Source organism: Drosophila hydei, unplaced genomic scaffold (assembly GCF_003285905.1).
Source record: "Drosophila hydei strain 15085-1641.00,03,60 unplaced genomic scaffold, DhydRS2 tig00008144-arrow-arrow-pilon, whole genome shotgun sequence".
Classification (NCBI taxonomy): Eukaryota; Metazoa; Arthropoda; class Insecta; order Diptera; family Drosophilidae; genus Drosophila; species Drosophila hydei.
This window is the reverse complement of record NW_022045849.1, coordinates 588498-614410: the sequence shown is the minus strand read 5'-3', so window position 1 is coordinate 614410 and position 25913 is coordinate 588498. Positions and strand designations below refer to the sequence as shown.

Sequence of the window (25913 nt, the reverse complement as noted above, 5' to 3'; positions counted from 1 at the left end):
GGTAAATGGGGTAGAATGGCTTTAAAATGTGTGTATTAATGAGGAGAAGGCGTGGGATCGAAGAACACATATTCGTAATCGGGATATATAGCATCTTATATGCTCAGTCCGTCCGAAGATGCGTATAAAAAACAGAAGATGCATCAATAGATAAGCACTGAAGGAAGGACGCACAGACAGACAGCGCCTTATGTAGCTCTTATTTATCCGTCTGTTTATCCTTGCATTTATTCTTCCTCGCTTCAGTTCTTATATACACAGCAAGAGACTTGAATTTCCTTAGATGAATTCTATAAATGGAGTGTGACTGAGTGAATGAGTATTGGCGGGGCGGTTTTGGTAGAGGTGGGGAACCAGTTGCAGAGGCCCAAGCTCAAGTGGGGATGGAGGCAAATTTTTCTCTGCAGCTGTGAGCTTAACTCTTCCTGAGAGAAAATTCTCTTAAGCCAAGTACACAACAGCTGTGAGTGTTAAGTATTGATAGATACAAGCTAAAGCTATGTAGTGTGTTCAGATTCAGGGTAGCGGCCAGTCGGGCACTGCCGACTAGAGCCTACTGCCGGAATTTGTCATCGGATACATGACTTGTGTCTGAGCTGCTGTATCTCACTTGACTAATAACGGAAATTGCCGTCTCGCTGGGCAACCGGAAGTGCTTACACACTCGACTTACAGCCCGACGAGTTTCACTTTAAAGGACATTCCGAAAGTGGAGCCAGCCAGTGGCGGGGGAGCTGGATGCCAACTCTTGAGCTTTGTGTTTAGTTTGCCTTGAGCCAATTTTATTGCTCTGCCGATAGCGGAAGCCAATAAAAGCTTGATGAGCCTTCGCAATTCGGATTTAAATTGTGCGGGACCTTGTCAGATAGATAGATAGATAGAGTCTAAACACTTCTTTGGGGCATTGTTCGCTGAGCTCAGCCATGGTATCTCGTGCTGTCCGCTTAGCTCTCAGCGCGAACGACAGCCTGCCAAGAAGTGCGATAAACCCTATTCTTGTGCCCTACTGTCAGTCTAGCTGAACGATAAGACTTCAACTTTCTGTGGAATCTACAAGAGTCACAGCACCACAGCACCACAAAGCACTCGAAAATGACAGTGATTAACTAGTTGTTCCATTTAGTCGATATCGCATCTTAGATTAATGCGTCATATGCATCGAACCACGCATTAGTCAGTAATTGTTATTGATTTGTAAGTTTTGTTGCGCCTTTGGGCCTGCAGAATTTCATATATTTTATTTTTATTTTCGTTCTTTTTATCGGTAAACTTGGGCAATGTATTTATAGCCGATTATATGTGAGCTTTGTGTATTTCTTGGCTATAATTATAAATTCCATTGTTGAAAACACTAGATTTATTTTCAGACTTTTTATCTAATCCTTTTTCTTAAATTTTTGCTTTCAGGATGGAAAGACTCTATACTATCCATACCAAAGAAATGGCTTTCCACCGCGGAGTCTGTAGACGAATTCGGTTTCCCTGACGTGAGTTAACACAATTTTCAAATTTCTTTGCAGTCGACTGCAAATATTTGCACAAGGCTCTACAAACTTGCTACTAGACTAATTCAAATACAAATACAAATACAAATACAAGAGACAAATACATTGGGACACGCATAGAGACAGACTAATCCTGTTTGTTATAATTACAAATGCAAATAACGAGCGCTTTTGTATGGCAACCGTCGTCCTCTGGGGCAACCGGAACCGAGCACCAGACGCAGCCAGACAACCAGCCCACAGAACTTGTAAACAAACATCCCCGCCCCGTCCCCAGTGTGGCCCTCATCCCATGCCCAATCTCACACTCACCTGCAAAAGCACAGCAGCAACCCCAAAAATAGAGACATAGAGACATAGAGAGAGAAAGAGAGAGAGAGAGAGAGAGAGGGAGGGAAAGAAGGACAGAGAGCAACAACTCGACTTCTGTCAGAGTCAAATGATAGATGAACATGTTGATGCAAAGTATCAACTGTGAATCTTTAAATACCCTATAAATCCATATAGTGAAATGCTGAAAGTTATAGTGATAATGATAATGATATACTCGACGAAGCCCTGAGAAGTTCTAAGAGCATATATAGAACTGTCACTGTTCACTGTTCACTGTTCACTGAACAGACTTTCTTTATATATACCTGTATATATATATCTAGCTATGATTATATATATCTGGAAACACATAAGAGTCGGGTAGATATTCAGTTCTACAAGGATCAGTTTAAGTCTTAGCTGTGCCTTGTAGCATTGATCATGAAATTGCTAATGTACCTAGTACCTAGTGCAAGGGTATTCAAACTCTAAAAATGCAAAGAATGTTTCGCAAATTGAATACAAATTAAGCAGCATCCAATATGGAACAGATTTAAGAGAATCTCATATTTGAGCTCCAGATTATTTAAAATAATAATAATAGAATTATTTTAAAAGAATATATTTTTTAAAATTAAATTATTATAAGTGAAATAAATTCCGCAAAGTTGAATTATTCGTTGTAAATCTATGAAATTATTCAAGTTTTCTTTAAGCTCTTACATAAGTATGAAAATATCAAAATGGAGATCTGATCACATTTAAATTGCAATCTATTTTCGGTACACTGAAAAACAATTGTAATAGAGACATATTGTTTAAGGACATAATCCCAATTCGAAATTTTGCTTGATTCCCGTTTTTAGTTTTCTCCAAATGTGAACTATTCGAAATCGATTTTTGATTTGACGCGATTCGCAAATCGATTGTGAATTCCGCACGTTGTTTGCTCTTAAGAGAAATTGTGTGTGTTTGGCCACTGGGGATTCTCGACTCTCGAGCTGAGCTGAGCAGAGCTCTTCATTCAAGTTGTCCGTGACAAGCAAAATGCCATGGGGGAAACCCAATGTCAGATTCTTGCCCATTCCCCACATTTCTTGTCCTATTTCCAACATTTTTTACTTCTCGCTTTTTTTGTGATTTGAAATTCGGGTCCCTGGGGTCTACGCTTTTTGTGTTGTTGCCTTTGTATTCTAACTGCCATAATGTCCTGCATATAAATGAGCTAGAGCACAAAAACTTTGAGCGCAAATACAATTTGACAGAAGTTACAAAAAACCCGAAAAAAGGAAGCGCAAAGGAAAGGAAAGGAAAAATCATGTGAACCCTTTTCTGTATTTTTTTCTTCTGCAGACTCTACCAAAGATACCTGTCCCACCGCTGGAGCAAACCATGGCGGACTATGTGCTCGCCCTGGAGCCCATCACTACGGCCGCTCAGCTGGATAGAACCAAGGCCATCATCAAGCAGTTCGTGTCGCCACAGGGCCTGGGACCTCGACTGCATCAGTACCTTGTGGATAAGCGCGAGGCCGAGGATAATTGGGTGAGTTCTGCCTGTCTGATTGACTGAGTAACTTCTGAAATGGCAGACTGACTGACTAACTGACAAACTGCCTGATTGATCACGATTGATAACTGATTGATTGATTGACTAATAAAATAAATGACTAATAGACAAACCTAAAATTTGATTGACTGACGAATTGAGTGAGTTCTGCCTGCCTGATTAAACCCGATTGAGTGACTGACTTATGAATTGGCTGACTTACAGACAGACTGACTGATTGACTGATTGACTACTTGACTGACTGATGAATTGAGTGAGTTCTGCCTGCCTGATTGAACCCGATTGAGTGACTGACTTATGAATTGGCTGACTTACAGACAGACTGACTGATTGACTGATTGACTACTTGACTGACTGATGAATTGAGTGAGTTCTGCCTGCCTGATTGAACCCGATTGACGACTGATTAAGTGACTGAGCCGCTTACTGACTTAGTGCTCGACTGACTAAATAGCTAATCTATAAGCAGATTGACCGACTGGCGAACTATGACTGATGAATGATTGAGTGATTGATTGATTTGTGACAGATCAAGATTGAACACGAGCCGCTCACTGTCTTACTAACCGACTCACCGCCAGGCCGACAGACTAACTGTAGTCACATATTGAGTATGGTTCTAAATGGAATTGTAGATTGGATAGAAAGTCCATTGGTAATATTGGGAAGTATGTATGTTTGTATGCCATTGCACTATGAAAGTTTATTCAAGTCCAACCTCAATACGTGTACTCAAGCGCACATGTATATTAATTAGTGGGTAACGGTACACATATGTACGTATATGTATATCTATGTATTTAGATTATGCATTGGAAGTGGGTGGCCCAGTGGCAATGGTTCCGACAGTTGGGGCTGGAGTAGGTGGGGCGGGTACGCTGGGGTCATTGGGAGAGGGTGGCTGAGGCACAAAGATGGTAGTGCCAGATGGTTCATTGCCATTGGGGGTTGTGACCGAGCCGGGACTAGGAGTTGTACCATCAGGTGGTCCGGGCACTGTTGGTCCGGGCACTGTTGTTCCAGGATTCACTGTAGTTGGCGCGGAAGTGGTGACAGTTGTAGGTGCTGGGGTAGTTACTGTACTTCCAGTTACTGTAGTTGGGGCAGGTGTCGAGCTACCTGGTGGTGCAGGACTGCTAACCGAATCAATCTTCACGCATTCGAGGCCCAATTTATTTTCTGAACACTCAACAGCGGGTATGTAGTTGGCACATGTCGAGCACTCCTGGAGCACATAGCTGAAGTAGCTCGTCGGCGCTTGGCATAGGGTCAACTTGGGCGAGCCTGTGACACAGGACCAAAACGAAGTGGGATCGGAATAGTTGGGCAACTTGATGCGCTTATTCGCTAGGCAGACGGGCACAATGTCCTCCGTGTAGCTGGGCGTGGGGCAATTATCCTGTGCCTGGATGCCAATGGCCAGCAGTCCAATGACTGCGATTAGAACTGAAAGGCAGATGGATACAGAACACAGATGAGAGCTCCGTGCGTCTTCCCTCATATGCTCATCTGCAGTGCTTACCGGCTTTCATTGTTTGCTGCTGCTTGAGACGTCTCGCTGCTTTCTTGTCGTTGCAATCACTGCTCTAACCCTGCCTGAAGCAAAGCCTTTTATGGCCCCATCGACAGCGCAACCCGCAAGAGCTGTCAAAGGCAATCGTAATCAGCTACAGCTACGAGCAACACGTCTAGATTAATATGCCTGTTTCGCTTGTCATTCTGCCAAAATTAAAACTGAATTGAAACCAAATTGCGCTCGCACGCCTATGTAACCTGGGTAATCTATGCCCCGATAACAGCCAAACAAATTTCCACTAATTATGGAATAATCGCGCAAGCAGAATGTGTAGACTCTTAACCATGGCAATTAGCATAGCCACCCAACCACCCAACCACCCCACACAGCTCATATCTAGAGTGTTTCCGCTGCATGTTTATCATCTGCTGCTCTGCTAATAACATTCTTATCTCTTGACTTTATGTCAGTCTTTCTTCGGAAATACAAAAGAGAATGGGAATTCTTTAGCGAAATTCCATTCGTGTGAACTTCGATTTAATTGAACCCAAGGATCGAATGTTCGCATTCTGATAATGAAGCCAACCTATTGCTCAACAGCGCGTAATTATGTAATCACAGCTTCTGATTGCGAATAGCTAGTGAAGGGGCATGCAATGATGTGTCTGTAAGCATGGACCGATGAGAAGACTTCGCCACTCACCCGATAAAAACATAAGCCATAAATGAGATAACATTTTCGATAAGGAAAATTCGATCTCGAGCGAGGTCTGAGCTTATCTTATACTTATTTATTATTATATTGAGCATTTAACTCTCTAATCTAACTAGTCCCAATGCAGGTATTGGCTATGTGTACAAGACGTGTTAAGTATGATTTTTTAACTAAAATTTTGTGGTACCAAGGATTGAGATATAGTGGATTATAGGCGATCGCATTTCTAAAATATTTACATTTTCATTTCACCTCTCCATTTGCTATGCTTAATCCAGTTCAAGTTAAAGTTAAATGCTTTTTCGACTGCAAGTTTCACCGCTAACGAGACGGCTCGACTGGGAGATACCCTGAAGCCTGCGAAGCGTGGACTGCAGATGGGTTTCAGTATGAGAGTTTAATTGTTAAATAACTTCTAGATGTTCCAGGTGGACCTTCTTGATGAAATTTTCAATTTCCCAAAGCATAAATCTCTCGCCTTTGAAATATGTTTTTTTGTGAATTTATGGGGAAGGGGATGGGGAGAAGCATGCAAAATTCGAAATATACATAATCTCTGTATTCACAAGAAATAAATAAATAGTAAATCTAAAATATCCAGGACTTACTGTGCTCAAGCTAAATTTAAAAATCAACTTTAAATATCGATTTTGATCGATAACAAGGAATGAATAATCAAACAGGAATCCTAAGCTACGTCTGCATCATAACTCGAATATACTTTCAAAATTGCAGACAGACATTTCTAGATCGACTCAGCTCTTCGCTCTGTTCAAGAAAATATATCCTTTATGTGGCCGCCACGCCTCCTTCTGCCTGTTATACACATTTTCACAAAACTGTTATATCCTGATTTCCCATTTTCAATGTGTTCAGGGTACAAGAATGCTTATAAGATCTGACCTTGAGAACTGTGTAGCTGCTAGTCAGTCACCTTTGATTACAGGTGTTTCTTCTGTTGCTAACATGTCAACATAACGGCATACCTAGATGGTATTTGCTAGCATAGTCTAGCTACATTCATTTCAATTAGTTTCTTGTTATATAAGAAATGCTGCAGGTTCACATTCAAGAGGTATCTGCTAGTCGTGCTTGCTGCGCTTGCAAAGATTTTATCTGAATTCATTTCTGTTTCTTCAAAACATTGAAATATAACACTATAACAGTAACAGCTCATCTTCATAGAGGCGAGCGGGGTATCTGCTAGTCGAGCTCGCTCAGGCAGTGAACGTTTTTACGCTGAATTCTTGGCATGCTCTACTTACAATTATTAATCAATTAAAAGTGTTAACTGCCATCGATATGTCTCAACAAGGTCAATTAGCTAATTGATTCATTCACAACAGAGACTCACCTGTGATGCGGGTGTGTGGGTACACGTGTTATTGCTACCCAGAGCCGAAAGAAGAGTTATTTGTGCAGTTAGATATTTATTTAGTTGTTATTTTAGAGTTTTGAATGAAATTCCGCTTGCTGAACATTAATTTTAGTAGTTGATTGATTCTGTGGATAGGTGTGGAGGCGAGTTAGGCCTTGGGCGATGGCTTCTTCTGGGCCTTGTTGGGCGGCGTTGGCTTCTTGGCGGCCTTGGGTGGAGATGGAGCTGCGGGCTTCTTGGCCGCGGCGGCCTTCGCAGGTGCGGTAAGTGGGCTTTGTTTCTTGTGGGGCTGTGGGGCGACGGGTTTCTTGCCAGGCTTGGGAGCTTCGACCGCAACGGTGGGTGGCGTGGGTGGCTCGGTGGGTGGTGTGGGAGGTGTGGGATCGAGTGGCGAGGCATGAACAATGTGCGGCTGCTCCGACTCGTGCACCACGGCGGGCTCATGGTTGAACACATGACTGGGTCCAGCTGGGGCCATCACTGGAGGCTCCTCGTTGACAACGTGCGTGGTAATGGGCGCATCGGTGGGCAGCACATCCATGGGTGGTGCTGGCACATACAGCGCCGGCGAGGCGCACTGCTGCAGCACAAAGGTGAAGACCTCACCGGGCGGACAGTGCACGGTCAGCTGATTGCCATAGATGCCCTGGCAGACATAGTACTCCGAGTTGCTGAAGTAGCTGGGCCAGCGTATGCCCACCTCCTCACGGGTGCACTGCAGCTTGTAGTCGATGCGTGCCTGCGCCAAGGCCGCCAGGCTGAGCAAAGTTAGAGCGAACACTGCGAGGAGAAAGACAAATAGAGACAGAGATTGATTGATTGATTGATTGATTGATTGACTGCCTAGTTGTTGCTCACCTTTCATCTTGTTTGGGTTGTGGTTGGGGCTGGGTATCCGTTAGGTGTAGATGAAACTGCTGTACTGATGTTGTCTAGTTGCCCTAGGCATTATATATACTGCATCTTATCGCAGATCTGCGATCTCCTAACTGTGATCTCGTTCTGCCTTATCAGCCTTCCCTCGATAAGAGGCGCACCCAAACGCCCAACCCGACGGTTTTTTTCCAGCTAATTAGATTTGTATCTCGTGTGTTAATAATGTGCTTTCCATGTACTCCGCACCACTCCACTCCACTCCACTCCACTCGATCAGGCCTACTACTACTGGCTCAATGACATGTACATGAACGTGCGCATTCCCTTGCCGATCAACTCGAATCCTGGCACCGTGTTTCCGCCGCGCCACTTCAAGACCGTGCACGACGTGGCCCACTTTGCGGCACGGCTGCTGGACGGCCTGGTCGTGCACAAGGAGATGCTGGAGAGTGGACAGCTGCCGCAGGAGCGGGCTGCCTCCAGGGAGAAGAACCAGCCGCTGTGCATGGCGCAGTACTATCGTCTCTTGGGCTCGTGTCGTCGCCCGGGCGTGGAGCGCGACTCTCAGTACTTGCCCAGCCGGGTGAAGCCAATCGACAGCGATGAGGATCGCCATGTGGTGGTCATTTGCCGCAACCAGATGTACTGTGTGGTGCTGCAGGCCAGCGATCGTGGCAAGCTCACCGAGAGTGAGATCGCCTCCCAGATACTCTACGTGCTGAGCGATGCGCCCTGCCTGCCGGGCAAGCCGCTGCCCATTGGGCTGCTGACAGCCGAGCCACGTGCTCAGTGGGCTGTGGATCGCGAGGCTCTGCAGTTGGATGAGCGCAACCAACGGAACCTGGAGCTGATCGAAACGGCGCTGGTGGTGCTATGCTTGGATGAGCCACTGCATAGCAATTTCAATGCTCGCGGCTTCACCGGGGCCACGCCCAGCGTTCACATCGCTGGCGATCGAGATGAGACGAACATGGCTCACGAGATGCTACACGGCGGCGGCAGCGAATTCAACTCGGCCAATCGTTGGTTCGACAAGACCATGCAGGTGGCTTGACTCCCTCCCCAGCTCCCTCACTCGCAGCTAACTTCTCACTTGTCACTTCTCACTCACAGCTCATCATCTGCACCGATGGCAGCTGGGGCCTCTGCTACGAGCACTCAACTTCCGAGGGCATCGCTGTGGTCCAGCTGCTGGAGAAGATATATAAGGCGATCGAAGAGCATCCGTTGGAGGACAACGGCCTGCCCCAGCACCATTTGCCGCCTCCGGAGCGCCTCGAGTGGCATGTGAACGACAAGGTGCAGCAGCGTTTCGCCCAGGCTGCCATCTCAGTGGACAGGGCCATTGACAATCTAGATTTCTATGTCTATCGCTACAAGGGCTACGGCAAGAACTTTGTCAAATCCTGCCAGGTTAGCCCGGATGTCTACATACAGCTTGCCCTGCAGCTCGCCTACTACAAGTGAGTATCGCAAGATAAGGCACAGCAACACGAATTCCGACTGTTCAGACTTGAGTCTAAAATGTCAGTTAGGTGGTCCTTTAGAGGAGAACTTGATTGCTTTTCTTACCTAAGCCTACTCCTTATTTCTAATCCCTTAACTAATGCCTTACAGACTTTATGGCCATTTGGTGGCCACCTACGAGAGTGCTTCCACCAGGCGCTTCCTGCACGTAAGTCTCTATCTGTCAATCTATCGATCTATCCATGGGTAACCTCTTGCCATCGACAGGGCCGTGTGGATTGTATACGGGCTGCCAGCACGGAGGCCTTGGAGTGGGCCAAGGCCATGTGTCAGGGCGAGGGTGCCAATGTTCCCTTGGAGAGCGACCGCGAGGAGGACGAAGAGGATGCTCGCAAAGTCAAATTCAGCATTTATAGCGTGCGTAGCTGCTGCTGTTAACTCTTTGCCTAGTTGCATCTGGGTAATCGCTTCTCTTCACAGAAGGATCATCTGCGTGAGCTGTTCCGCTGCGCCGTTGCTCGCCAGACGGAGGTGATGGTCAAGAATATACTCGGCAATGGCATCGATATACCACTGCTGGGACTGCGTGAGGCTTCTGTGGAGGTCACTGGGGAGATGCACGAACTCTTCACGGACGAGTCTTACAAGATATCGCAATGCTTTTTGCTCTCCACCAGTCAGGTATCCAAGCCATCTCATTGCCCGCACCACCATTACATGCACCACGCACTGCGCATCTTTTCATTCACTCTTTTGCCTCTGCACCACATTTGTCTTTATGTTTAGCTTTTGCACCAACAACAGCACCAGAACCAACACCTCCAGCTGTACACACGTAAGCCACTTAGCTTTAAGCTGCTCTCCCATCTCATTGCTCTCTGATCTGATCTCCACTGATCTTCGTGCTGTTTGCCTGTGCCATAGGTCGCGTTCACCACGGACAGCTTCATGGGCTATGGCCCAGTTACGCCTCGTGGCTACGGCTGCTCCTATAATCCGCACCCCGATCAAATTGTCTTCTGCGTGTCCGCATTCTACGGCTGCGAGGACACGAGCGCCTCTCGCTATGCCAAATCGCTGCAAGACTCGCTCGACATCATGCGCGATCTTCTCCAGAACTAAATGCAATATGAATAGAGGAACATGGAACATGGAATGAAAATTGGCAAATGGAATGAAGGAAAAGGAACATGAAAATGGAAAAGTGGAATATGGAACGAATGAAACTGAAACAAAATAATGAAGCTATTAGATGTTTTACAGATCTAAATGGTAGAGATGAAACTTAGAAAATGGAACGTGGAACGTGGAACGTGGACCATGGATCAAGGAATGAATAGAAAAAAACCCAGGCATATCAGATACCACATCCGCTTCAGAACTAAATGGAAAATTAAATATGCAACGGACGAAAATGAAACACAACAAAACAAACATATCAGTAACTGTACCTTAGCAAACAATTTGTCCAAAACAAATATATCCGCAAGGAAGCCCCTAACTATACAATAACGACAAAGCAAGAAGAAGAACCACAATGGGTTTCGGTTAGCCGACTATTAAATACCCTTGCAGATGGAAAAGAAATAGGCGAAATAGGCCCGCCGTAAGGTGACATCAATTTGATGTATTGATGTAGTTCATATTGGAGCTATAAGTTAAAGGTTTTCAAAGGCTTCACTCACGAATTGAACCCAATCCTATCCGACTAAGCACAGCAGAAGTAGAAAAAGACAGAGAGTTACATGCAAGTATCGACCATGATTCGAGTTCTCTGCAAGGGTATCAAAAATAACCTATATATGTGTAAACAGTAGTTAACTAGCGTCCACTTGACGTCATCTGTTTAGTAACAAAAAGAATATATATATATATATATATATATATATATCTATACTTCTAGTGTTGTAAAACTCATTTCAATCAACACCTTTCCGATTGAATGAAACCACTAAAGTCAATCATCTGTTAATCCCTCTGCTTCAACCCAAGCTAGAAATATACTTAGTAGATGACAAAGAGCAACTCTGGTCAATTAAATGTTTTAGAGCAATTTTGTGCGCAATTGTTAGTGCTGTTAAATGATTAAAGTAAATATATAAATATATATATGTGTTGGTTAATTACGCAATTAATTATTGTCTTAGCTTAGCTATGTTAGAGCTTTCCTTTACGAATTTCCATGAGCATACCCTTTAAATATGGACGGCACTCAAGCAGACGAGATGCACAGAGCAGACCCTGTTTATAGAGACGCCACTGTAGCGATCAGCTCAAAAGTATGCAATACTTTCCTATGTTACGTTTGCTATGTAGAGAAATGTTATTAAAAGAATTGATATTAAAATGATTATAACGATATAGGATATATATACAACTGTTAACTGTCTTTCTGTTGCTGTTTCATACAAATTACATATATGTGTAGCCACTATCTAAAACTATATGCTTTACCCAATTGTTGTTGCTGTTGATGTTTGTGTTTTGTCGAACGAAAGACAAGAATAAAAATCATCGTACGTATATAGACTTGAATTGTAACAATACATATCAATAACTTTATATAAAGTATTTACCAAATGCAAAACATATCAAATAAACGAAACGAATATTAGATATACATATATATATATGTTTACCCATAACTGTTCTATGGCTATGAAGTACTATATACTATATACTATGTTATATACAATTCTTATGTATGAAAGTGTTAAGGCGAGAAGCATATACATACTCTAACTAGTTGCTGTGTTCATTGTTGCTATTATTATTACTATTATCTATTATTATATGTGTATCTATGTTAAAAACTGTTAAAGAACAATCCCAATCTAAATGCTAAGTTCCATTTGAGTTGATTGTTAATGCATGCAAAAGGAGATTCAAAAAAATAAATGAAAGCAGCGCATTGAAAACTGACTCCTTATCTGACCTATATACAGATATATACATATATATATATATATGGATTATGGATATAAGTCTATGTGGCTGGGGGCATGTGTCATAGTTGCTTGGCATTTCAGTGGTTTCTAAGAAAAGTCGCATATCCAATATTCCGTTTGTGATAAGGCCAAATCCACGCGATAAACTTTTGATTAATTTTTTTGTTTTTTGGTGAAATTAATTAAAAAAAGAGTAAAAGATAAATTCGTGGCAGCGCATAAAAGACGCCATTGAACTGCTGCTGGCAAACAGTCAACATTCAATTGCCTATCAAAACACAATGAAACGTAAGTCTCGCTCAACTTGAGAAAAGGATTTTCTAAAGGATTTCTTTAATTTGCAGTTCTCCAATTGCTGCTGAGCCTTTGCTTGGCTTTCCTGCTGTGCGCTGCACCGCTGATCCAGGCACAAACGGTGCCACCCATTCCGACAGCGGCGCCAACACCCCCCAATGGCCAGGGTGCACCAGTCTCACCTGGTGGGGTTCCACCGCCACCCGATGTAGATACCACTGTGTTGACACCCACTATCGAGACTGAGTACCCAAATTACGCTGGATAAGCCAAATGCAGAGCATTAGTCAGTGGTTTACAGCAGTGGCCGAGCATTGGGCCGTCGGCTATTGCTACTAATATTTTTTTAATAAATATTCGCAATGCATTCGCAAAAGTATTCTGTATTTAGATATTTCATTGGGTATATTTATTGTCCAAAAATAAAACTAGGCGCAACTAGACCTTCGTCTTCACATAAATTATACAGTTACACATACACATACATATCGTACACACATACACATGCAATGGAAAACAAGAAAACTGATTAACTACAAGCCGAATTAGCTCTGCGCCATGTTGCGTCGAAAGGACCCACGCATCTGCGCCTGCAGCTGCACGCTGCTGCACTCCTCATCCCGGCCGGACTGCAATTGCCATTGAGATTAGTTGGCTTTAATAGATTCATAGTATAGGCAGCAGCTTACCTTGCAAAAGTTCAACTCGAGCAGCATTATGGCCGACAGACGCTTTTTGGGATCGTGCTGCAGGCAGCAGTCGATGAACTCGTGACCCTCCTGCGATAGAGTCTCCGGTGCCTGCGGCTTCTCGCCCATGCCCACTTTGAACATGATTTGGAAATTTGAATCGAACTGTGCCCAGGGTCGCTGCATAGGTGCGAGAAAGAAATGTTATAAATAAAGTTATGCCAATTAGTTTTACTTCAATCAAAAAACCAACTCAATAGAAACGAAACCAACGAATTACAGAGCATCAATCATCAGTCTATCTATCTGTTTGTGAATTGTCTAATCAAACAGTCAATCAGTCACTGATTAGTTGACCTACTTAGTCAATCAGTCAATCAGTCTGTATGTTTGACAACCAATCATTTATCACTGAGCCACTCTGCCTGTTAGTCAATCAGTCTGAGTGACCAATGCATGTAGGTCAATCAGTTACTCAATCGATTCGTCGGTCAGTCTTTTGGTCAATCATTTGTCATCAATCAGTCTATCAGTCAGCCAGTTAGCTCAGCAATCGGCTATTCAATCAGTTACTGTAACAGTCCGTCTATTGATAATTTTATTTTATTTTATCATTCAGTCAATCAGTCGCTTTTTTGGTTGGTCAATCGTTTGTCAATCAACCTGTCTCTATCTATCCGCCTGTCAATCATAATTTTTTCTATTGCGCAAGACACGTAGCTCCCCAACTATTTGTGCAATTGCTCATTCCGCATAGTTTTAACGGTCAACTGTTGCCGCTTATCTGCTTATCAGTAGGCGCCGAGCACCTAGCACTCACCTTGCCGGAGGCCATCTCGACAACAACACAGCCCACGGACCAGATATCGGCGGCTCGACCATGGCCATCGCTGTTCGTCTTGGTAAACACCTCTGGCGCCATGTAGGCCTGGGTGCCAACGTAGCCCTGCAGCTCGCCGGGCACCGTGGTGTGTGCCTGGATCTTGACCGCAGAGCCAAAGTCGCCTAGCTTCAGGCTGTTGCTGCCATCCACAAGGAAGATGTTCGCCGTCTTGATGTCTCGGTGCACGATGCCGTGCTTATGCAGCTCCGCTACGCCCGAGAGCAGCTGGGCGGTAAAGCGGCGTGAGAGCGCTTCGGGCAGGCTGCCCGTCACCTCCACCAGGGATTCGAGTGTGCCCTCCGAGCAGAGCTCCATGAAGATGAGCAACTCCTCGCGATGCACCTCGATGCCGTAATAGCGCACAAGATTCTTGTGCTTGATGCCCTCGAGGATCTTCAGCTCCTCGGCGACATTCTTAAGGGCGCGTGTCTCGCCCGGTTGTATGGCAATCTCCTTCATGGCCATCAGCTCGCCGGAGTTGTTGTTGACCGCCGTATAGACCTTGCCGAACCGTCCCTGACCAATCTTGATGCCGCGATGCCAGCGGAAGTGTACGCTGCGTGCTCGTATTTGCACCTTGTCGCACGAATTGAGAGCCTTCACCTGGCCAATGAGTCGACGGTCGCGCAGATGCTCCTCCAGGTCTAGATCCAAGCGATTGACAGCGTCACGCACACGCTCCTGCCGCGATGCCAGCGGTGTCGATGCGGAGCTGGGGCTGCTGCCTTTGGAAATGGGCGGCGTCTGTGGCACTAGGAGACGCAGCTCTCCATTGGCCGGGCCATGTGGTGCCTCCATAAAATCGGCGCTGTCCACAGAACTGTAGGTGGCCGAGCTCTGTTGCAGGAGCTCCTCCTTGAGGCTAAACTGTGGATGCAACAGCTTGTTGTATTGCGGCGATTGCAGAGGCGGCGTATTGGGATTCACTATGACGCCCGCCGACATGGGAGTGCGAGTGGGTGTCCTCGAGCGACTGGTTGCTGGAGAAGATGTTTTGCGGGTGCGCGGCGAGGCCTTCTTACGCGCCACCTTCTCCGGCTCCGAGGTGATGCCAATCACATGCGATATGCAGCGATCCATTTGCTGCTTCAGCTCTTCAAACTGCCGATCGTCCAGATGTTGGGTGATCTGCAGATCGCAGGCCAGCATTAGGAACTCCAGACCCTGGGAGGCCCAACGCGGGCGCATGCCACGGCCCCGTTCACAGCGCTCCATGACAAAGTGCATCCACATCTTGGCGAACGCAATGATGCCCAAAGCCAGGTCAACCGTGTGTCCACCATCCTTGTGATCCATAATGCGCTGCTCGAATAGCCGTATCACATCCTTGTGGTACTCGAAGCCAAACTTGTAGCCCTGATGGAGAATTTCGCGAGTGCGCGACAAAACCGCCAATCGATCCTGCTCGTCCAGCTCGAGCATGTTGCTCAGGCAGCAACGCTGCTGCACGCCCTTGATGATGCCCGTCAGCTTGTTGCGCACCTCGAGTACATCCTGCTGGAGCAGCTTAAAGGCGGCCTTCACATCCGAACAGATGAAATCGTGCTGCTGATTGGCCACATCGTGCTCATAGTGCTCCCGATGGAAGTCCGTTGTCTCCACATCCCGACAGAAGGTCTTGGCGAAGAAGAGCACCTTAATCGATCGCTCACGCTCGACGGTCAGCAGCGCCTGCGTCTCGCGGCAGATGGTGAGCAGCTGCCACTTGAGCTCCTCGCTATCGTTGCTGTGCGCCGTGCTGGCTATCTGCTCGTCCAACTCCTCGGAGCGTTGCACCAGGCGCTTCGAAATGCTGCACAGCAGCTTGCTAATGATGCCGCAGAACTTCTGGGAGGCGACCGTGTGCATGCCCTTGATCATGGGACTGATGAGCTTGGTGAACATCCATTCCTTCTCCAGCACCGATTTCTGATTGGTCTCCGGCACAGCGACGAGCACCAGCTGATCGATATAGTCCAGATACAGCTCGAAGGTCTTGCGCACCGTCGCATCGTACTGATTGAGGATGTTGATGTAGCTGCCCAGCTCTGTTTCATTCTCAGCCAGGGCTGTGGTTATGTGGCGCTGATAGCGTTCGCGATGCGTCAAAGCAAGGGTCAAACCTTCGCGTAGCTCCTTCATCAGCTGCTCTAGGCTAAGTGGATTGGGCCGCACCGGGCGCGTCTCAAGGCGCATGCGCAAGAACTCGTGCATAAACTGCAACGGGATACCGCTAAGGAACACAAACGTGGGAATGTACGAGGGCAGATTGATCGATTGCGCCTCCTCGCTCCAGTAGCCATAGGTGCGCAGCTCGATTATCTGCTCGCGGCTTATCTGCGGATCCATGCGCGGCACATCCTGCTCAATGATCTCCGTATCCAGCTCGAAGTCCTCCAAATCCTCGGCGCCCGGCCGCTCCAGCGCAATGTGCGCCTTGTACAGCGCCACAGTGTGCAGCTGATGGAGAAAGGCCAAGGATTTCGCCAGTCCACGACACTTCAACACGTTCTCGATGAACTTGCGATACAGCCCAGAGACCTGTTCCCCGTCATTGCTCGAGGTGCCCAGTGGCTCCACGCTGAAGATGTTGATGTCGTGCATCGATCCCTTGCGCAGATGTCCACCTGGCAGCTCGTTGGACATCTGGCTGATCTCCGTCGAGGTGGATCTACAAAGCATGAAAGAGATTAGCTGAACCGCTTGCCTCGCTGCTGCCCTGCACCTACTCATTGCTGCTGGAGCTTTCGCCTGGCACGTGGGTCGAATCGTTCAGCATGAATTGCACCCGGGCACAGGTCATGGTGCCGCAGCCCCGGCGCGTCGCCTGCCCATTGCCCGCCACGCTGGGTGGCTTCGACGAGTCCATTGAATTGACCGCCGAGTCATCGTTGTCCACACCCGAGGACGACGAATTGCCACTGTCCGAGCCCATGTAGGAGGTCTGCACCGGCCAGGAGAACTTCTCATCTTGCAGTCTGTGTAGGAATGAGGCTATTACTTATGCACATAAGAATCGATATTAGACTACGAAGTTAGCGAACAATTCGATCTGTCATATCATCAATCAGCTCGAACCAGGACTCAGTTTAAGGACTTCACCATCACGGACAAACAGACTAAGCTGACTGGGTCGATTCCGAGATACATTTGCACAACTCACCGTGCCAGAATCCTACCGAGAATGCTCAGCTTGAGCTTGTTCTGCTTGGTAATATTGTACCAGAGGCACATGGCCTTGATGCGGCCCACAAAGCTCTGCGATTTGTATATGGGATGCAGTGCACCCATGGCCTGGGACGATGGATAAAGAGCCTCGGCTGCCTCCAGGCGCGTTAACAAGTCCTCAATCTCACGCAGCGCCAACTCCTGCCGCTCCATGCAGTCCTTGCAGTACAGAGACATGCAGCCGTGGCACAGTTTGCTGGGCAAGGGAGCTGTCAAGTGGGAAACACAATTAGAGATCTGACGGACGACATTTGAAGCTGCTTCACTTACAGCTGGCATTGGAGTTAGCATCCGAGTGTATGCCACTGTCCAGGCTAAGCAGGCTGGGCTCACGTCGGTAGCGCGGCTGAAACTTGTAGCTGATGATCTGATGAAGCAGATCAGAGACGCCCTGGCGCGCATCATATAGATATTTGTCCTGCTGCTCGACGGTGCGATCGGCCTGCCAGGCCTGCAGCTCCAGCCAGATGAGATCCTTCAGCTCCGTTTGCCACGTATGCTCCTCCTGCGACAGCTTTCCATCCTGCCTATCCACACTGCCCAGCTTAATCAGATTGGCGAACGTTTCGTGGAACTCCTTGCGTTTGCTCAAACCAGGCGTCGGCTTTCCGTCCATTCGCAGCGCCGGCAGCTGTGGCGTAAAAGCCAACGGCGGCGCCGACGATCGGCAGCCGATGGGCCGCGAGGATACACAGCGATAGCGATTACAGCTCTCCACCACCTTGGAGGCAATGCGCATTGGTACACTAGCCGGCTCATCCGAATTGAGCGGCATAATCTTGTCCAGCGACTCCAGCGGATGGGCGCTCTCGTGGAAGCTATTGCCACGCGGCGGCACAATCATTGTGGATGCCAGCGAGTTCTTCATCTCGCGCTCCGAATCACGCAGCATCGACTGCATGCGCTTGTCCGTCCGTTTGCCCTCCTCGTTGACAAACATCTCGTTGAGCAGGGCACAGTCCATGGTATTGCGTCGCAGCACTCGAGAACGCGCCATTCTTGACATGCCCCTCTTGGGCGTGCCCCCAACGCTGGCCGGCGCATCTGCAGTGCTATACGATGAGGATGACATACGTGAATGATTGACCGAATCTCTAGCCTGGACTCTACTCACCTCTCGACAATATTGAACTTTTGCTTGCGCTCCCAGTCCCGATTCTTGATCTTCAGACGGGTGCGCGGGGGCGTGGTGCCAAATGCTTCATAGTGTGCCGCCAGCTCATCATCCGGATGCAGGTCCTCCTCCAGTGTGCCAATGCGCGCAGTTGACATGGGCATGGGGCGTGAGCCCGTTTGCTTCACACGATATTCCACTCTGCAAACAGAGAGAGAGAGAGCGAGAGAGGGTCTTTAGCTGTTGGTTTAGTTATCTAAGGCCAAGAGTTTGTTCTAATTTAATTGCAGCACTAGTTGTGCTCGGTTTATAATCGCCGATAAACCAAGCAAATATTATATATTTATATTATATATTTACACCACATTAAAGCTACGTTTGGTCAGGTAGGCGGAAGTGTAATGTTATCTTATCGTTCGCTTTATCTATCCAGCGCTGCGCTCTACTCCAGACAGCCAGCATGTCACGCCTATAATTATGCTTTAATTTCAGTGCCATTCTGATTTGTATATATGTATATCTGTCCATATGTAATGCTCGACATTTGATTGACGATTCGCAACTCAAAAATCTCTGCACGAATTTCATCATGCTAAATGTAAGAAGGCAAATTAATTAACCTTTTTGCCAGGTGTAATAAAAAAAGTGAGACGGAACTATATCCTATAAACTGGCAAGCGAGCAGCTAGCCGAGCTGCTAGACTAGTGATATGTATATATACTATTGATAAGTATTTATAGTCAACTCGATATAGCCATATTCGGCTATGTCAGATTGCAACTTCCATACCATAAGCAAAGAGTGTGTTAGTTGAGATTAGAGTATATAGAAAGCAGCTTCGTAATCTATGCAGATCTTTGCAGAACACTCAGAGAACATTGAAAGGAGTTTCTGATGAAACACAAATTAAAATCATCAAAAAAAAGGTTTTCCTCAATTTGGGTTGGAATGAAGGAATATTATGTATGTTTTAAGATTTTCAGATCAAATAACGTGCAAAAAATACTAACAGAACTCTCAGTTAATTTTGACTTTGATCGATTTCATTAAAAGGAATCATCGATTAACTAAAACAAACTCGATCAGCGCGTGCTATGCTAGCTTCTATAGACTTCGAGATCTAGTTGTACACACACACAGATGGACGGATAAACACATGTAGACAGTTGCGAATGAGGAAATTGTATAATTTATGGAATCGCCCCCTTCTGTTTGTTACAGACACCTTAACAAAACCTATATGCCCAGTCTACTCTTTCCCAATAAGTTCAGAGTATTGTACACTTTTCTTCGTATTTGGCATTGAGAATAGTATAATATTTAATTATCATACGTTTTTAATAATTTATACTTTTCTAAAAAAACGTTTACTTACTTTTTGCGCGGCATTTTGTTTTTAACTATTTTGTTTACTGTTTGAGCAGCAGCGCACAGTTCAACACTCACTGGAACTGATAAAAACACAATCTCTTTGCGTCTTGAGTGGGTTTTATTGTGTTTTACAAACTTTTAGACAATTATTTTTAATATGTGCGGGGATTAACATCTAAGTAGCGCCGTTTTGTATAAGGGGACTGCGACAATAAATTTCTGGATAAGAATGTACATAAAGACACGCACAGAGAGAGAGAAACTCGGTAGCACTTGTCAAAACAGCCGTGGAGAACTTTGAGCTTTGATGAGTGTGCGTCAGCTGAATGAAGGTCTGCTCGTCGCACAGATCGTAGCAATCGATATGTTATATTTTGTCCAATGCGGAATTACGGTGAATGTACATTTAGTTAATAACTGTGCATGCGCTGAATGCGCTGAATTTCACAAGGTAAACACAAAATTGGAAAAGCGCAGCGCTTGATTTGTTTTGTATTTGTTGAAAGTTGAGGCGACGACCACTTGATGCGGCGGCCATTGTCGTGCGAATTGAAATGCGGCGGCAGACTGTCAATTTATTAGCACTTTAACAACAAATTTACCCCATGTAGTCGCAGAGACAATACTGTGTATTTTGTACATACACACATACGCGCGAGCTTACTATATACCCATGTGTATGTGTGCATATTATGAATATAAACAGCGAGCAGCGACCGCAGCGCACAGCCAAGCGCGACAAACTAATCGCTGAGGGAACCCACAAAAACAGAAGAAGAAAAAAAGAGTCATCCTATTCCAATTGTCGGCGAGAACAACAACAGGAGAGAGCGTCCAAGCGAGCGACCGAGCGACTGAGAGGGAGAGTAGTTGGCCACATGAGCAGCGAGTGCGAGTGAGTGTAGTTAGTGGGTGGCAGCACAAAAGACAGGCAGAGAGAGCAAGAGAGAGAGAATGGGAGCGCGCGGAAAAGAGCAAAGCAAAGAGAGTGAACAAACGGTAGATCAAACCTATTCACACATTTGCAAATACTGCCATCTGCTATACCCTGTAACCATTGAAAACGTTAAGCAGAAAGTAATATAATAATACTAAGGTAATATTTTGCTACATGAAGTGGATAATAATTCAAGTGTTTATTTTTTCGTTGATTTTAAGCGTTATATCTTTCACATTATACAAATTACAGTTGGGTATGACCTAGTCGAGCACGCACAAGTAAAGATAGTTTCTGTGTGTTTATTATTTTTTATTGAATTATGAAATTTTAGTAGTGTAGCGTGTTTACCCAATAACAAGAAATCGATGTGTCTATATTCAAAAATCTATTCAAGTATGCTTAATCTACGTATGTTGCACATACGCACAGTGGTTATTTTTGTATGTAAATAAATCATGTGTTGTGGGAAATGATATTTATTGCACACCACTGTGCGTTAGCCGTTGAAGTAGATAAGCATCTATGCACACAAATAATCAATAGCATAACATGGCGTATGAGTAATCTGTCTGAAAATCTGTTTAACCTGCGACAAGACACAAAATATTGTGCGCACACGCTCCATACATATATATATATCTATGAGTATAAGTATGTATGTGCTCAGGACGACAGCTGTGGGGTATATAGTGTCTATAATACACTATACTAATTGCAAAACCGCTTATCATGTATTTATGTATATTTATCATGTTTTATATTAAAAAAACCCAGGTAACTCTATGTTTTATGAATTATTTATGGATATTACATCAACCCTTTTTTTGATATGATGCCCCTCAATAAACGTTATCAATCAGCCATCACAACATTTCGGTTAATAATTTAATCAAATATGTTCAACAGACAAAAACACAGACTAAGCAGACTTTAATTCATATTCTAGTATTTCTTTTCATATAAATTATAATATAAATATTTATTAAAGATTTCACAAATATAATGGAATTTAATTTTAGCTTAAGATTTCTTATACTCAAATCAACTTTTTATTTAATTTATGCGGTTTCTTTTCACTTGCAAAATATTTCAGCTATTTAATAAGTCATGCATAAATAAATTAATTAACTATATTCATCTGTTAACGTACTCAGCTTACTATATACAAATCAATTGACGGCTTCTCTCCTCTTCTCTATTTACCGTGTGTTTAATAAAATTTATGGATGAAAATTTGTAAACATGAATATAAATTTTGAAATTCAAATTTGCTATTATTATGTGTATATGTGATTTTGTGAGTGTGCCTAACGATATGCGTGTGTGTGCGCGCACAATTAGAAGCCATAAACTATTTTAAGCAGTGGAAAGGACTTTACGCTCCAAAGAACAAGACTTGGAGAGTGCGTATGTAAGAGCGAGAGAGCTATAGAGGCAGTCGTTCAGCTTTTTAAGCCAGTTGATTTCTGCCATCTCATTCCAGGCAAGCTACTTTCTTTAGCTGCTTGCTCTTTTCAATCCTCTTGTTTGCATCGACTTGCTCATCGCTTGCTTAAGAGAGCTTTTACAGCATATATTTGAAGTTCAAGTGCAAGAGATGTGTGACGGCGGCCTTATTGATCGTGTGAGGCAGCCAACGGGCAATGGCTACGTGAGCTGTTACGTGTTCGCTGTCAAATAAACAGTTAGCAGGCGCAGAAATTCCATTGAGAATTCCATTGGAAACAGAAGACAATACAGTAACTTGAGAAGAAAGCGAATTCGATTTCAAAACAGAATTGGCTTTTGCGTTGAGTTGAGCTAAACGCATAACGAAAGAGGTTAACAAAACGGAATGTGCAAGCGCACGTATGTGTGTTTGTGTATATACAAACACAAGCACAAGCACACGCACACACATGCATATAGGTATTAAACGCGTTTTAATATCGATACCCTACGGCACTCCCCGTGCTTTGCCCTCACCAGTGCAGCAAACTGGTATACGGAGACGAAGAAGAACAACTGGGACTGGAGACACAAATTAATTTCACTAAATTTCAATAGGCGACTCCCCACTCAACATACACAAACTCACGCACACACATACTTAGGCACACTCACGATTTACACAAAATTTATGTTTGACATTTATTTCGTGCTAAAAGCAAAGAAGACATGCGAAAATTTTCATAGGAAACATGGCTCACAGGCGCAAATAACAAAATAATGGTATATCTATATGTGTACAGTGAAAGCTGCCTAAGGCGGATGTGATGACAGTTAGTTGTCCTGCTCAGAGAAAAAATAATAATAATAATAGAGCTTAAGCTTAAGTATGTAGGTGTACGTACATATGTATATGGACACATGTCTCTAGCATGAATAACCGAAGCGGAAAAGGTAAAAAAAATGTCTCCGATATGCATATGCGTATCTATATTTGTGTTGTCTTATCAGACAAATGGCTTTTCTTATCAGAAATGTCTTGGAAGAACCAATTTTAAGAGAGCCGATACACACTAATACATACATACATACCATGTATTGGTATTTGCATGATAATTGCCACATTTTTCGGCAAAAATAATATTAAAAGAAGACAACTGAATCGCGTTTTGAGTTTCGAATCATATTTATATTTTTATTGCCGCCTTGCACTTTTTTTGCAATAACAAAATTGGTTGGTGGTGTAATAAAAAAGTTAAAAACGCAAATACAACAAAACCGTAGCTGCAAACACGTTGTTTACGTTTTGACAATCAAAATGGGGGAAATATTCGGGCAAAGAGAGGGAGAGAGCGCACGCGAGCACTCACACACTGTTACATGCACACTCCACTCTCCAAGCATGTAAGCTATACGCGTATGTGTGTGCGTGCGTGTTTGTGTTATAAGAGAGGACAAGAAATGTTTTGGGTTTTTTCACGACGCCGGCAGCGACAGAGCGGAAAATCAGAGTTGTAACCATTTCTGCTTACCTTGCAACATCCTCATCGACATTATGTTCGCGTCGTAATCTAATTGGGGGCACTGGAATTACGGGTGGATCCGCTGTTATTGGCGTTGTTGGTGTTGTTGACTCTGTAGCAGCAGAAGCTGGAGTAGGAGCTGGAGCGCAAACTGGAGCTAGATCTACGGGCAACTCCTTTGATGGTGCTGTCGGCGATATTCCCGACAGCGCTGCCAACGCCGTCGTATTTGACATTTGCGTGAGGTACTCAATAGTGCGCACTCTTCGTCTATTGTGTGACATTTCTGTTGTTGCTGTTATTATTGGTTGCGGTCTTCTTGGAATTTCTTAACAACCGACCAACACAGGCACAGCCAATACTACTCGCACACACACACAGTCACAGTCACACACATACACTCATATATATATATTAGCACACGTTCTCTTCACTTTTGTTATTGTTGTTGTCGTTCTCGCTGGTGTTAATCGAATTTATTTAAATTTGTACTTTCACAGCGCAGCAAACGCAAACGCGCGCACATAACGGAAGTTTCGATTCGAAATTTTAAAAATGCTTTTTCTCCGACTAACCGTGGCAATCAGGTGACAACGACAACGCGTCTTACCTGGGCAAAATTGCGGTCTTAACTGTCAGTGTGCCCGTCTCTTGTAAGCAACAGAATCTTAATAAGAAATGCAACCGGTGACCGCATCAGCTGACCGCAGCCTAAGAAAACAACATTAATAGGGCGCTATATATTAGCTATTTACAGAAACTGTAAATTAGTTTACTGTGGATCACAACTCGCACAAATATATAATTTATAAGAGTTGTATTTTCTTTTAGAAATGAGCAACAGTTTGTTTGTTATTGTTTTGTGTAAATATAAGCAGCTTGAAAGTGCTGCCAGATCAGAGAAAACACATTTTGCGCCAATAGAAAATTGCCTGCTACAACACTTGCCCGCGCTTATTTTAATTGCAAGTGTGTACACACTGGCGCTCCAATTAAAGGTGTTAAGAGTTTTTAATTGAATTAGAATATCGCATTAATTTAACTGCAGATATTATAAATCAGAGATATTTAACTTATGATAGTTAGCCTTGATTGATGGTTGATAAAAATCTGATGGATATGTTACCCATTCACACACACTTGAATAGAATCTCTGTTGTGTAACTTGCGCGGGCTTTTTTAAATTAGTAAGTTTGTACACACTGGTGATCACATTTAAAAGTTGTTAATTACATTTTCCGCTCTTAATCAAATTAGAATAGGAAACTCGCTCAATGTAATGGCTACAAAATAAATATAGCTATATTACATATTTGACTTAGCCTTGACTGTTTCGAATGATAACCAGTTTGTTTTTCACAGGTGTCACACATCTTACATTAGTGTCCAATAATCATAATAAATACACACAAAAAAGGTATTATATGCACAAATACACTGAGAGACGTCAGTTGGTCAGTCTGTTTGCCTTACAAATTAGTTGCATCTCAATAATTGAGCCATAATGTGACTTGGCAGCTACCAGCCCATCTCTCGGGGCCGATGCCTTTGTCCAATTTGTTCAAATATAAAATACTCAAACAAGAAAAAAATGAATAAAAGTATATTAAAATGTGCAGATGCGCAAAAATCCTACGAGCATGTCTTCCTAATTAACACACTTTTTTCCCTTTGATTCATAAAACAAATATATGTATGTGGAGATCTTTATTGTGTTTGAGTTTCACTTTTATTTACAAAGAAATTGAATCACATTTCTCACTTTATCTTAACGGTATTCTAGTTGGACCTAGCAACACCTTTCATGGACATATGTATGCATGTATGTATCTATGTATGTACATTATCATGTCATATATTTTGCAAACATTTATTGATAACTCTTTAACGTTAGTAGGTTAGCTAAGTCAGATAACGGTTATCGAAATATTGTTTTCAACTATACTATATTTTGTTATTGCAAAAAATCAAAAAACAACAACTTGTTCAGATAGTCTTGATCAAAGAGTTTGCATTGTCAGCGGAAAAATATGATGAGTTCTTCTATTCATTGAATAGGTAAACAAAAAATTCCCCATTTCCCGTCATACATATTGCTGAGAAAAATCCCCAGATCCGCTCTCTCACCCTCTCTCTGCGGTCTTTGTAAGGCTCGCTGTCTGTGTTTAGCGATTTGC

The 25913-nt window shown here is 44.2% G+C and overlaps 4 protein-coding genes across 5 annotated transcripts in view; 2 read left to right on the top strand and 2 right to left on the bottom strand.

Annotated features, from left to right (window-relative positions):
• LOC111602640 (choline O-acetyltransferase) overlaps window positions 1–11175 on the top strand; it is a 30868-nt gene extending 19693 nt beyond the window's left edge. The window contains exons 4-11 of the mRNA XM_023319801.2: window positions 1408–1487; window positions 3171–3362; window positions 8149–8916; window positions 8985–9334; window positions 9489–9546; window positions 9606–9755; window positions 9819–10019; window positions 10263–11175. Coding sequence (XP_023175569.1) covers window positions 1408–1487; window positions 3171–3362; window positions 8149–8916; window positions 8985–9334; window positions 9489–9546; window positions 9606–9755; window positions 9819–10019; window positions 10263–10460 — 1997 coding nt within the window. The 3' untranslated portion in view covers window positions 10461–11175. The remainder of the gene's footprint in view (window positions 1–1407; window positions 1488–3170; window positions 3363–8148; window positions 8917–8984; window positions 9335–9488; window positions 9547–9605; window positions 9756–9818; window positions 10020–10262) is intronic.
• Window positions 7064–7879, bottom strand: LOC111602663 (vegetative cell wall protein gp1). The gene is made up of 2 exons (XM_023319847.2): window positions 7854–7879; window positions 7064–7775 (listed from the first exon to the last, which is right to left on the bottom strand). Exons 1-2 carry the CDS (start codon window positions 7858–7860, stop codon window positions 7144–7146), a joined length of 639 nt encoding a protein of 212 aa, XP_023175615.1. The 5' UTR covers window positions 7861–7879; the 3' UTR covers window positions 7064–7143.
• Window positions 11176–12550: 1375 nt separating the features above from the next.
• On the top strand, window positions 12551–12848 carry LOC111602639. The gene is made up of 2 exons (XM_023319800.2): window positions 12551–12574; window positions 12631–12848. The coding sequence occupies exons 1-2, from the start codon at window positions 12568–12570 to the stop codon at window positions 12846–12848; spliced, it is 225 nt and encodes a 74-aa protein (XP_023175568.1). The 5' UTR covers window positions 12551–12567.
• Window positions 12849–12965: 117 nt separating this feature from the next.
• Window positions 12966–24165, bottom strand: LOC111602613 (mitogen-activated protein kinase kinase kinase 4). 2 transcript variants are annotated; one of them, XM_023319773.2, is made up of 8 exons: window positions 23746–24165; window positions 18474–18674; window positions 17630–18411; window positions 17295–17568; window positions 16861–17109; window positions 14090–16802; window positions 13270–13449; window positions 12966–13209 (listed from the first exon to the last, which is right to left on the bottom strand). In XM_023319773.2, exons 1-8 carry the CDS (start codon window positions 24018–24020, stop codon window positions 13126–13128), a joined length of 4758 nt encoding a protein of 1585 aa, XP_023175541.2. In that variant the 5' UTR covers window positions 24021–24165; the 3' UTR covers window positions 12966–13125. The 2 variants fall into 2 exon arrangements, with proteins under 2 accessions (XP_023175541.2, XP_023175542.1); XM_023319774.2 differs by lacking the exon at window positions 23746–24165 and adding an exon at window positions 19850–20601.
• Between the last annotated feature and the right edge of the window lie 1748 nt (window positions 24166–25913).